Here is a 13,388-nt window from a genome sequence, read left to right as displayed (position 1 = left end):
AGTTCTTGACACAGACCTCCTAAACCCTATAATTTCCAAGTAACAGGGGTGACAGGAGAAGTTTATTATTCATAATAAGCCCCTTTCAAGGGTACCTGAGTTTATGCTTCTGAGGTGACTCTTGGTGGGACCTAGATGGCTTCAGGATGGGGAAAGCCAGTTGCCAGAGGAACCAACTGGGTGATCAGAAGGTTGGAACTTTTAGCACTGCCCCCCCACTTCCGCCCCAGGCTCCTAGGGAGAAAGACGACAGAATCACCATGGCCAATAACACTGCCAGGAAAATTGTAAACCATGGAGTTGAGAGCTTCCAGGTTGGTGAACACACTGAGGTGCTGGGAGGGTGGTGTGCCCGGAGAGGGCAGAGAAGCTGTCAACCCTTCCCACCTACCTTGCCCCATGCATCTCTTCCATTTGACTCTTCCTGAGTTGCATCCTTTATAATACACCAGTGACAGTAAGTAGGGTTTTCCTGAGTTCTGTGAACCGAACCAAGCAAACAGTTGAACCCGAGGAGGGAGTCATGGGAACCCTTGATTTACGGCTGGTTGGGTCTTCTGACTAGGTTGTACAGGTGACAACCCAGGACTTGTGAGTGGCATCCGAAGTGAGGCCAGTCTTGTGGGACTGAGCCCTTACCCCGTGGGGTCCGTGCTAACTCTGGGTAGTGTCGGGAGCACTTGTTATGGAAAACCCACACATATGGTGTCAGAAGAGCTGGTGTGAGTATGGAAAACAGAGAGTTTTCCTTCAGCAGGACTTTCAGCCGGGTTGGAAGGCAGTGTAATTCTTGGGGAAGCACACATATGTTCAAGGCAGGCAAGATTTTATATCTACTAGTCTTGCAGAATTAGTGTGAGGATTGCCTAAGATAATGCATGCCTACAGGGGCCTGGCACATAGTCACTCAGTAAGAGCTCAATGATCGTAGCCATCGTGGTTGTTTCCTTGTTATTATTATTATTATTATCATAATTATTATTACTACATCAAAGGCACTTTTCAAAAATGAGATGAGGTTAAACATGACAACAGTCTTCAAAATAAAATATGCCTGGGGTACCTGGGTGGCTCAGTCTGTTAAGCGTCCTACTTTGGCTCAGGTCATAATCTCATAGTTCATGAGTTCAAGCCCCACATCGGGCTCTGTGCTGACAGCTCAGAGCTCAGGGCCTGGAGCCTGCTTTGGATTCTGTGTCTCCCTCTCTCTCTGCCCTTCCCCCACTCATGCTCTGTCTCTCTCTCCAAAATTAATTAATTAATTAATTAATTAAAATAAAATATGCTCTGTAAACCTGACTTTGGCCCCACTTTGGGGATGAAAGGGCTGAGTTCCAGAGGGTCGATGACTCACGTAAGGCAGGTGGAGAGGAAGGTGGACAGATGGGCAGGGGTCTCTCTGCCCAGCAATTGGCTCGTTCAAATCATCTTGCCCCTGACTTACCTCTGCACTGGGGTCCTGGGAGGTCTTGCCCACAGGCTGATATGGTGACCTTTCCAGCAGCCCCACTGCTCCACCCCACCACCGACTGCCACTTACGATGTTCATGAGCGTGAGCAGGTACTTCTGCACATGCTCCTTCCCATGGAACTGGACCACAGAGTCATCCACACCCAGCAGAACCTCGATGTTGTAGTCACCATCTGCAGCGTGCCTTCTCACTCTGCGCCTCGAGCCATTGACACGCTCCTCCAGGACACCCAGGGCACGGCTGAGGTTATCCAGGCTGCCCGGGGGAGGCCCTGAAAGGACAGAGGACACAATCTGCAGTAGCAGCCCAGGCTTGCCAGGTACATTGAAATAAGGCAAAACCCCACCTGGATACCACTCGGCACCAGCCTGGCCATCACCTTGTTGAAAATTCACAGCACCTGAACTGTCCCCATTTTACAGAGGAACAGACAGAGATTCAGAGAGGGCAGAGTGAGTGTCAAGTGGGCTTAGACCCAGCAGCATGCAAACCAACTCCTTGGCCATCACAGACGCCAGGCCTGGAACCCAGCAGTGAATGGAGTGGCCAAGAAGCTGAGCTGCCCAGCTAGGAGTGTGCATGACCACAGCCAGCTCTTTCCATCCATTCACACACTTGAATACACAAGAAGGGCCGCCCAGGTGCCCAAAGGCTGGTTTCCCCAGTGTGGCCACCACGTTAAAACCAGGGAGACGAAGGGCCAGCCCTGGTGGTGTGTGTCCCACAGCATCTCCTTAGGCAGCTCCTCTTCCAGAACTTGCCTCCACTGAAGCAAGGCCCCTCATCTCTGGGCAAGGCCCACTCACACCTGTGAAGGGTCAAGACCACCCATGGGCATTCCTCTCCCCTCTCTCTCTCCGGTAAATTGTGTCTACTCCTTGTCACAGGCTGAGGAGATGGGTGGTTGCCTGACTGAATTGTGCAGGGATAAGGACTCCACAGTCTGCCTGGGGTGGGAGAGAGGGTCCAAGGGGCCTCAGCTGAGGGTCCCAAGGGCCTGGAGCTCTGTCAGGCCCAGGAGCCCAAAATGGCATCTCCCTGTCAGCACAGCTGTGGCATCTGCTCTGGTTCTCTTCTCCTTTCCCACCAGGCCTGGAGCCCACCCTGGACTAGAGTTCAGGCTTAGTTCCCCTGAGGAGGTGACATTTCAGTTGACACGTGAAGGATGAGAAGGAGCAGGTCCAGTGAGAAATGAGGGGACAATCATTCCATGGATAGAGGACAACAGTCTTCTCTTGTCACTGAGAAGGGTCTTCTCAAGGCTCCGTGCACCCCATCCCCCGTAGATGTGCAGCCAGCTCTGTGGGGCAGGCAGATGGGGACCAAACGTGTCCCTGAGGCCAGTGCTGGAGGGCCGTGGACCCCCTTCCCTGTGGGCCTTTTGGAGGACCCTTGCTGGGCTTGATGGGGAGCGCCAACTCTGAGCTGGAGTAGCAGCAGCAGAGAGGGCATCCCAGGTGAAGAGGTCAGCGTGGCAAAGTCCTCCCTGTGGGATTTGCAAACCCCCAGGACAGCAAACACACAGGCGCCCTTGAACCTACAGAACCAGCATCTACCACACGATGCTTCTGAGCCCTTTGCAGACTCAGGACCCAGGGTCTCTCTTCTCCAGGTTAAACGTTTTTGTTTCTGCCAATTTCAGTTTCCCCAACTCATCCCTCAGTGCTGGCAAAGTATGGGGACCGCTCCGGGGCGTGTTAACAACATTGGATCCCATGGCCCCTGGCTGGGCCCCAGCTCCTCCTGGGCTGAGTGGCTTGTCTAAGTCACTTAATCTTTCTGCTCCTGGGATTCCTTGATGCTAAACTGGGGACAGTAATGAGGACAGTGGGGAGCCTCCTCCTTGCAGTGGGGATCAGATGGCTGCTGGGGTGGCAGAGCTTTGTCCCTGTCCCCACCCCCAAATGCAGGGCTTGGTGCAGGCAGCACCCTGTGCTCCACGGGCTGTGGGTGAGCTTGGCCTCTGCGACCCACTGATTCCCCTGGAGGGCGGGTGCTTTGGCATTCCCTGGATGCAATTCAGTTTCCCCTTCTCCCGTCCTGTCCCTGATTCTCTGAGGCATCCTGCCTGATCCCTTCTGGAGACTCTAAAACTGGGGACAGCTCTTGGAAGCTTCTTGCCTCGTCATCCTTTGCCTGAGACATGAGCAAACAAAGCCCTAGCTGCCATGCAGAAGAAGGGTCCCCCCCAGCACAGGGAATGCCAGGAACCCAAATCCCTGTTGTTAGGCACTAGAAAGATAGGGTCCTGCCACAGATGCCTCCAGTCAGGGGAGCCTTGGCCTGCAGGGATCCTGGCTTCTTCTGTCTACCGTAGAGCAGCCACCCGTGGGGACCAGCAACTTCTCATGGGGAAAGGCTGTGTACAGAGGGCAACAGGAGCCAAGAGCAGGGGATGGGCAGCTCTGACAGCTTGTTATCCTGGTCTGAGCCAGTAATGACGGATGGAACAAAGGGCTGGGTGAGCTCTGTGTCACTGTGCCTTCATACATGGGCTGTAAGCATGCAGGAGCTCCAAAGGGAGGAAGGGAGAGTGGCCAGGAGCCCACCTCCAACCCTGAGGGACCAGGAGGAGCAAAGGCCTTTAGGCCAGGTAAGCAACCCGGTGCACAGGGACAGGTCAGGAAGACCAGTGTTAGTGTCGGGGGATTACTAGGCAGTTGACCCAGGATCAGACAGGAGCCTGCCACTCGTCCCTCAGGGGGCCACAAATCCCTACAGTGGGACTTGGCTTGAGCAACAGGCCTGCTGAAACCAGGATGGGGTCTCTGCACGGCCCGGGCTTCAGGATAGAGCCCATTGTAGGGAAACTGAGGAGACATCAAAGATTGACAGTGGAAGAGATTTCAGCCTGGCCTCTGGGTCCTATCAGTGCTCATGTGGCCCTAGGCCTAGGGACTTGGCAGACCCTGCTGATCTTGGGGATGTGTTCCCGTAGGTCTTGCCAGGTCTGAGCAGGGCTGAGGCTTCCAGAGGCAGGGATGTCACCTGCTTCTCCCCATCGGCACTTTGACCTTTGGTTTTGGGGCATCCCTACAGGGCTTGGGGCTTGGGGGAAGGGATTCTAGAACGTCCAAGTCATCCCCCAAATACTCATGATCCAAGTAATAACTATAACAGTAATAATTATGCTTGAGGTGAAATTGGCATTTCTGTTGTGTCTTTAGAAAAGGTTGCTGTTTTTCATGGACCTGAAACATAAATTTCGCTAAAAACTGTGCTTGCCTGGCAGATCTGGCTACAAGATGTGTCCCAGCCAGCTCTGGCTGAGAGGCAGCCCCTTCAACCCTCCCACCCACTGGGAACATTAGGAGGGGTCACTGCATGACAACTCCCGGGATCAGGGGCACACTCTGATGCCTTCGGGAGCCAGAAGGGCAGCGACAGCAGCAGGTCAGGTGGCCTGGGGACATGGGCCCCATGTGTCCCACCTCCAGGCATGGCTGTCGATCCACAGCCCAGTGTTACCTGCCCATCACCTGCCCCCAACCTGTGACCCCCCTGTCCTAATTCCTCAAGAGAAGATGGCTCTTCTAGATTTTAACAAAAATCTCCCAACTCTGAAATACTGTCAACCCAATGAGTTATTTTTAAAATGTCATGTGGCCCTAATAAGCACCTCTATGGCTGGTTTCACCTAGGGACCACCCATCAGTGACCCTGGGCTTGACAGGGGCAGAGGGTAACATCTAGCCTCTTCCCCAGGGAAGAGGTTTTTTTTTTTTAATGGAAATTACCATTTTTCTGCTTCCCAAGGTGGTTCTGAAGGTGAGCTGTCCCTGCTTGTTGGAAATGCAAAGAAATAAATGTGTAAAAATAGAGTAGCAATTCCTCAAATCCCCTGTCAGACTTAAGTAGCTGGTGTCTCCTCTGGGAGCGGCGAGGATGGCCCTGAATCATCCCCAGACAGCCCAGCAGGATGATCAGCTCTGCACGGGCACTGCGTGCAGGCCCGCCCTCCCCATCCCTGTCTCCACCCCTGTAGGGGCCCCTGGCCAGCACCTGCCATGTGTGCGTGTGTGCATCAGGGTGCACAGGGGGACATGAGGACCCCGGGAGGGACAGAAATGCAAGCAGTCACTTGGCCCTGGCCTGACTTAGTCCTCTGTTCTGTCAGAGCCCTCCCCTCTCTGTTTCTCCTTCATCTCCTTTACCTCCCTCACCTCTGCTTTCCCTGCTTGGTGTCTGTCCCGTGGCCAGGTGGCAGGTTTGTGCCAGCAGGTGCAGGGGGAGTCCCATCAGTCTTTCCATCTGTGAGATGGGGACAGTGATGGGATGCACACCACAGGGGCCTGTTTGTCAGCCCCGAAGAGGAGACATACGCACAGGGCCGAGTGGCCGGGCGGGACCAGATGGCAGGTTGCCTCGCTTGAGTCTGAGCTGCTTTCAGAGTCCCTATCCCGCCTCCAGCATCTGCTCTGCACCACTGTGACGTGGAGGGAGTTCCTGCTCCTGTCTGGAGGAGGCAGCAGACGAGAGGCTTTAGGGACAAGTGAGAATTATTCTGGAAGACTCTTTGTAGACAGGTGGTGCTGCAGGGGAGCTGGGCTCTCAGCCCCACCTTCAGCCACAGGGGCACCAGGGCCCAGACACCACACCCTGGGTTGGTGGTGTCATGATGACTTGAGATCCCAGGCCAGGATAACAAGCTGTCAGAGCTGCCCATCCCCTGCTCTTGGCTCCTGTTGCCCTCTGTACACAGCCTTTCCCCATGAGAAGTTGCTGGTCCCCACGGGTGGCTGCTCTACGGTAGACAGAAGAAGCCAGGATCCCTGCAGGCCAAGGCTCCCCTGACTGGAGGCATCTGTGGCAGGACCCTATCTTTCTAGTGCCTAACAACAGGGATTTGGGTTCCTGGCATTCCCTGTGCTGGGGGGGACCCTTCTTCTGCATGGCAGCTAGGGCTTTGTTTGCTCATGTCTCAGGCAAAGGATGACGAGGCAAGAAGCTTCCAAGAGCTGTCCCCAGTTTTAGAGTCTCCAGAAGGGATCAGGCAGGATGCCTCAGAGAATCAGGGACAGGACGGGAGAAGGGGAAACTGAATTGCATCCAGGGAATGCCAAAGCACCCGCCCTCCAGGGGAATCAGTGGGTCGCAGAGGCCAAGCTCACCCACAGCCCGTGGAGCACAGGGTGCTGCCTGCACCAAGCCCTGCATTTGGGGGTGGGGACAGGGACAAAGCTCTGCCACCCCAGCAGCTATCTGATCCCCACTGCAAGGAGGAGGCTCCCCACTGTCCTCATTACTGTCCCCAGTTTAGCATCAAGGAATCCCAGGAGCAGAAAGATTAAGTGACTTAGACAAGCCACTCAGCCCAGGAGGAGCTGGGGCCCAGCCAGGGGCCATGGGATCCAATGTTGTTAACACGCCCCGGAGCGGTCCCCATACTTTGCCAGCACTGAGGGATGAGTTGGGGAAACTGAAATTGGCAGAAACAAAAACGTTTAACCTGGAGAAGAGAGACCCTGGGTCCTGAGTCTGCAAAGGGCTCAGAAGCATCGTGTGGTAGATGCTGGTTCTGTAGGTTCAAGGGAGCCTGTGTGTTTGCTGTCCTGGGGGTTTGCAAATCCCACAGGGAGGACTTTGCCACGCTGACCTCTTCACCTGGGATGCCCTCTCTGCTGCTGCTACTCCAGCTCAGAGTTGGCGCTCCCCATCAAGCCCAGCAAGGGTCCTCCAAAAGGCCCACAGGGAAGGGGGTCCACGGCCCTCCAGCACTGGCCTCAGGGACACGTTTGGTCCCCATCTGCCTGCCCCACAGAGCTGGCTGCACATCTACGGGGGATGGGGTGCACGGAGCCTTGAGAAGACCCTTCTCAGTGACAAGAGAAGACTGTTGTCCTCTATCCATGGAATGATTGTCCCCTCATTTCTCACTGGACCTGCTCCTTCTCATCCTTCACATGTCAACTGAAATGTCACCTCCTCAGGGGGACTAGGCTTATTTCATCCTGATTAAAATAGGCTCTCCCCTCCCCCAACGTCTCCCTGACAGCATCTTGTCTTCTTCTTTCATAAAACACACCACCATTTGTGGTTCCAATCTCATCTGTGAATCTGCTGGGCCCTAAGGGCCTCCCCTGCCTCAGAGAGAGGCCCCCTGGAAGACAGGAGCCATGGGTCCTGGGTGCCTCGCTTTCCTGGGTGCCCTACAATTCACAGCAGGGCTGGGAAGGAAAGGAGTCAGGGCAGAGAGGCAATGGGAGGGTGCTTGGGGCCAGCAGTGGGGCTGGGAGAAGAGGCAGGTGGAGCAGGGCTGGGTTGGGGGAGCAGGAGCAAAAGTGAGCTGGCACAAAATCCAGCTATGCACTGCTTACCCAAGACACAGCTAAGATAAAATGACCCAGGGGCCTTCAGAAGAATGTCACAACAATAGAGGGACCATGTGATTGCCAACAACAACCAAAAAAAGCAAAGTAAAACAGTATTTATGAGATGAAATATAACCCAAGGCATTAACGGGACAAACTGATCAGCAATTCATTGAGAAGATATAAAAGATATGAAACCTAACAAAGCTTCAACCTGATCCAAGGAAAAATAGACAAATTGCAGTTTTATGTGCATTTTTATACATTTATTCCAGAAAACAATAGACGGATTAGTCTAACATGAGGTAGGGCTGTTGAGGATCTGCATTACTGAGACAACCTAGCTGAAGCCCAAACAACCAGAAAATGTGCCCCTTTCAAGCACACGTGGAACACGTTCCAAATCTGACTATGTATTAGGACAGCAAGAAAACTCAAAAGTCATGTCCATAGCCACCACCACAGAGAGAAAATCAAAGAAAGCAAGAAGAGGAAATGCCCTCAAACCCCAAACACCAGAAATTAAAGATACAGTTTCAATAAGCCTACACTAGACATTGGATATAAAGTCTAATCACTGGCTCAGTTTAGGAAACCTGAATAAACCTTAGGAAAAACTGAAAAACTAGTCAAAGAAAAACCTAGAGGGTTTTATAGGACAGTTTTACCAAGCCTACAAGGAATAGATACTTCTCATCTGATGTAAAATATGTACACAAAGGCCAGTGCCTTTCTTTCTAGCTAAGAAAGAGAATGGGCAAAAGGGCTTCTCAAATACAGCAACAAAGCCTACGAAATATCTAGGAATAAAAAGGAATGAATGTATAAAGACCACACAATGAGTAGTCAAATATAGTCTGAAACTCCCCCCAAATACAAAGGAAGACCTCAATAAATGGAGACACAACAATGCTATCCTGGATGGCAAGTTGATTCTCCTCCAAATCCATCTACAAATTTAACACAATCTCCATCAAAGAATTATTAAAACCCAACAAAATAAGATATAACTGCAAGGTTAGAAGAGAAAAAAAGCCAGAAAATTCTTGAAACTATTGAAAAATAATAATAATGGAGGGTACTTACATTTTTAAAAAAAATTTTTTAATGTTTATTCATTTTTGAGAGACAGACAGACAGACAGACAGAGCACCAACAGGGGAGGGGCAGAGAGAGGGAGACACAGAATCTGAAGCAGAATCCAGGCTCTGAGCCATCAGCACAGAGCCCGACACGGGTTGAACCCATGAACCGTGAGATCATGACCTGAGCCAGTCAGTTGCTTAACTGACTGAGCCACCCAGGGGTCCCTCAGGGGTACTTACCTTTCAAATTAACAGAACATATTACAAGATATGTTTCTGTTCTTTATATGTTTAATATGCTAATGTTTAGTATTACAAAATATTAGTACATAGGGACATCGCTGTCATGAAAGACAGATCAATGGTACAGAATACAAAGTCCAAAAACAGATCCAAACATATGAGGGGTTTCTGGGTAAAATAATAGATTGAACATATACAACCAATTTAGCTCCTTCCTGGAATCCCATTACAACTTTAGTAAAGTGATTTTTTTTTAAATCACAAGGCTACAAGGACACAGAGAGCAGCAGAGGAAAAACTAACAGAACTGTTGGAGGCTGGAAAGCAGATGGTCTCATAGTAATGGACTTACTATATCAGAGAAAGTTGAATCCCAAGCTGGCAATGAGAAAAACCAAGAGACTCTTCTAGTCTACATCATAAAATCCACCAAAGGCACCAAGCACTTCTGGGAGTGGGAGTGAAGACAGGATTGAAATAAGCAGGACCAGTTGGTGGCTAGTGCCAAATGCCCTGCCCATATACTGTACCCTTGTGACAGCCCTGACAACTAACACTGGTATTGGTCTGGAGGCTCATTCCCTCTCAGAAAGGTGGAAAAGGGTCTGTGGGCTGCAGGCACCAGGTATATTTGAGAGCATAGGCACCAAACTAAAACCAGGAGGACTAAATCAATGCTGAGGCACTAACTCCCTTCCACAATTCACCCCAGTATTCTGGAGGTCAGGCCTTTACCCCTCAGGATGGAGACTGGGAGGGGTCTTCTCTACAGAATCTGATCAACCAAAGACCAAAAGGTAGTATCACTGTCCACAGTTCCCCCTGCCTACATGTTTCAAGCTCCTAGTCATTTCTTTTGTTGCCCAACGTTACACACGAATAGCTAGCCAGGGATCACTGGCTCTCCCGGGGAAACTCCAGACATGGCAGATGGAGACCAAGAAGAGGCAGACAACCAAACAACAGGAAAGTGGGGGAAAAAGAGACGATACAGGAAGGTGGGGACAGCCCATCATCAATAACCTCTGAGAGCTAGGAGAAGATATACAAGGATAGTATGAGAACAAGGACAGGATGAGAACAATAAAAAGGGTCCTTTGAAATTAAAACCATTTCAGCAGAAATGACAAACTCAGTGGAAAGACTAGGGAGATAAAGTTGAGAAATCCCCCAGCAAGTAAAACAATGAAACAAAGAGACTTGAACAATCAGGAGGGGGAAGTTAAGAAAATTAGAAGACCAGACTGGAGATGTATCATCCATACAATAGAAACTTCATAAAGAGAGGAAAGGGAAAATAGACAGGAAAAGAATTAATGAAATAATTCAAGAAAATTCCTCACAATGGGAAGGTGTTTGCCAGATTGAAAGGGCCCAGCTAGTACTCAAAACACAGATGAAAACAGAACTGCTCCATGGCACATCACCATGGTATTTCAGAACACAGAGAAAATTCTACAGACTTTCACAGGGCATAGGAGGGCACTGGGGGAAGCAGATACATAAGAGGGAACAAAGGATTGGAATCAGAATGACTTTAGTCTTCCCTGAACTCAAAGCAGGACAACAATGGAGCAAAGCTTTCAAAGTCCGAAGAAAGATTACTTCCTAACTAAAAGTCTATACCCAAACAAATTCTCCAGCAAGTATGAAAGTGAAATAAAGACATATCCAGGCGTGTCAGCTCTCTAAAGTTTTATCTGCCCAGCACCTCTTCTCAAGAAGCTACTGAAAGTCACATTTCTTCAAAACAAGAGGGGCAATCAAGAAAATGGAAGACTGGAGATGGGGGGAGCAGGAGACCCAATAAAAAAAGTGAAGAGGGAATCCCTTGGAGGATGGTAAAAAGTGATCCCGGGACAGCCGTTCTGCACCAGATGTGGAGGGCAGCTGAGCAGTCTTGCCTCCATGTGACGCGAGAGACAGACGGTCATCGCTAAGACACAGGCCCCCCCCACATTTCCACTGGACCATCCTCTTAACCCAAAGACAGAACACCCAGGAGAGCTTGGCCCAGATTCTCATTCATGTGCTGCTGAGGGTCTCTCTCCTCGTGCTCTTCTGAGGACACATGTATCACTCCTGGAAGTTCTCAGCTTTTCCCTGAGAGCCAGAGGGCCATGGCAGGCTCGGAAGTGGAAAGTACAGGGCAGGCCATTCCCTCTGACCATACTTCTGTCTGGTGCCTGGTGCACACCTCAGCCTTGCCTGGCGCCTGGCTGTGGAGAGCCCTGTGTTTCCCCAGACTCCCTTGTGACCTTGCTTGCCACTTCCCCAGAAGGGGCCTTGTCAGCTCCCAGCAAAGGGGAAGTCAGCCCACGACCCGGAGAGTGCTCTCCTCACCCTCTCCTGGAGCCTCTGTCCAGCGGGGGCAGTGCTGCTCTCTCGTTGCAGAGCTCGTGTGTGCTTGCCTTCCAGTTTTAATATTAATTTAATATCATTTCTGATATTCATTTATATGTAAGCTGTAAATAGCTCATCAAATAATAAAACAGTAAATGAAATTAGTAAATGACAGGGTAGCAATTTGAAAGCAGGGGTTTGGTAAATGGTGAACATGAAGCAGGTGTGGACATTCTGGCAACCTGGCACCATTCAGTCAATTATGTGTAAGAGCACCAGGTGGCCAGTAATGTCACTTTTGGGTCCACTGCGTAAAGACAGGATATAGCGACCCTTCCCCTGTGGGCTATTTTTCACTGCCCTGGACAAGGTGTGCAGACAGGCATGCTCACACAGGTCCTTAAGGAAGCAATTGAGAGCTGTTCACAGCAGCATTGCTTGGACAGGTTTCTGGGAGTTGGAGACAATGTGGCTGTCATCAGAGGGTAGGAGGAGGGGCAAAATGAGGCAGGTGCACCCCACACAGTGCTACACGGATGTTAGAGGTTTGACATCAACATACAGGACAGATGGATCTCAGAAACATGGCTGAGTGCAGAAAGTGAGACATGGCGGGCTGTACAACACAGCACCATTTATGCCAGTTAGACACATACAGACCCAAGCAAGGAGCAACACTGATTTTGCAAAAATAGACACTGACTGGGGCCCGTTTGGGTGGCTTGGTTAAGCCTCTGAGTCTTGATTTCGGCTCAGGTCATGATCTCACAGTTCATGGGTTTGAGCCCCACATCGGCACCACACCCATAGCTCAGAGCCTGCTTGGGATTCTCTCTCTCCCTCTCTCTCTCTGCCCCTCCCCCGCTTGTGCTCTCTTTCTCTCTCTCTCTCTCTCTCTCTCTCTCTCAAAATAAATAAATAAACTTAAAGGGCACTTGGGTGGTTCAGTAGGTTCAGCATCCAACTTTAGCTCAGGTAATGATCTCACGGTTTGTGAGTCTGAGCCCCATATTGGGCTCTGGGCTGACAGTTCAGAGCCTGGAGCCTGCTTTGGATCCTGTGTCTCCCTCTCTCTCTGCCCCTCCCCTGCTCACGCTCTGTCTCTCTATCTCAAAAGTAAATAAACATTTTAAAAAATAATACAAATAAATAAACTTTAAAAAAAACTAAAAAAATAATACACTGACCAAAGGATACCCTTTGAGCACCTGAGAATGGTCGCTCACTGCAGGGGAAGAGGAGAGGGGAGCAAGCTGGTTTTGGAGAGAAGTGGTTTCTCTTTTTAATGACGCTGGGACAACTGGTTATAGATGGAGGAAAAGATCAAACCCTGACCTCGGATGGTAAACAAAAGCAAACTCCCGGTGGACTGGTGGCCCGGGACGATGAAACTGAAATCACAAAACTGCTAGAAGAAAATTCAGCTTAATGGTCTCTGTGCTGGGTAGGCCCTGGACTCCAAGGCCAGTGTGCTTTCCAGGTTCCCCTGTCCCCGCCCCCAGAACTGCCCCAGCCTCTGCTGGGCAAGCACCTGGGTGGCTGGGCGTGCTCCCTGGAGGCCCTGCTGCTGCCCAGCTTTCAAGCATGTGGATGAGAACCAACTGGTCTCCCTTCCCCAGTGCTCAGGAGTCCCTGAAGCTGAAATCCCTACAACCTTCCTGTAGAGCAGGGTAACAGGCAGTGCTCCCAATAAGGGGAGAGTGACACATACAGAGCCAGGTCAAGAACAGAGCACCAGCCCAGCCTTCCTGCTGCAAACACCACCAGACCCCACCATGAGTGGACCAGAGTCCTAGGCACCAGCAGCCTGGGGTCTCAAGGAGCACACTGAAACTCCCACCCCGGGGGAGGTCATCTGCAAGAAAGTCATCCCCTCCATTTGTTAACAATGTTGAGACAAGCCCTCCGTGACTGCAAATTCCCCTAAAGATGAT

The 13,388-nt window shown here is 50.9% G+C and overlaps 1 protein-coding gene across 1 annotated transcript in view; it reads right to left on the bottom strand.

Annotated features, from left to right (window-relative positions):
* Positions 1-13,388, bottom strand: part of ADAMTS2 (ADAM metallopeptidase with thrombospondin type 1 motif 2) — a 244,553-nt gene that overhangs the window by 98,709 nt on the left and 132,456 nt on the right. Inside the window, exon 4 of the mRNA XM_043585562.1 lies at positions 1,541-1,743. Within this exon, the coding sequence (XP_043441497.1) occupies positions 1,541-1,743 (203 nt within the window). The remainder of the gene's footprint in view (positions 1-1,540; positions 1,744-13,388) is intronic.

Source organism: Prionailurus bengalensis, chromosome A1, assembly GCF_016509475.1.
Source record: "Prionailurus bengalensis isolate Pbe53 chromosome A1, Fcat_Pben_1.1_paternal_pri, whole genome shotgun sequence".
NCBI classification, from domain to species: domain Eukaryota; kingdom Metazoa; phylum Chordata; class Mammalia; order Carnivora; family Felidae; genus Prionailurus; species Prionailurus bengalensis.
The sequence above is the reverse complement of the archived record's forward strand: the minus strand, read 5'-3'. Positions and strand labels throughout refer to the sequence as shown.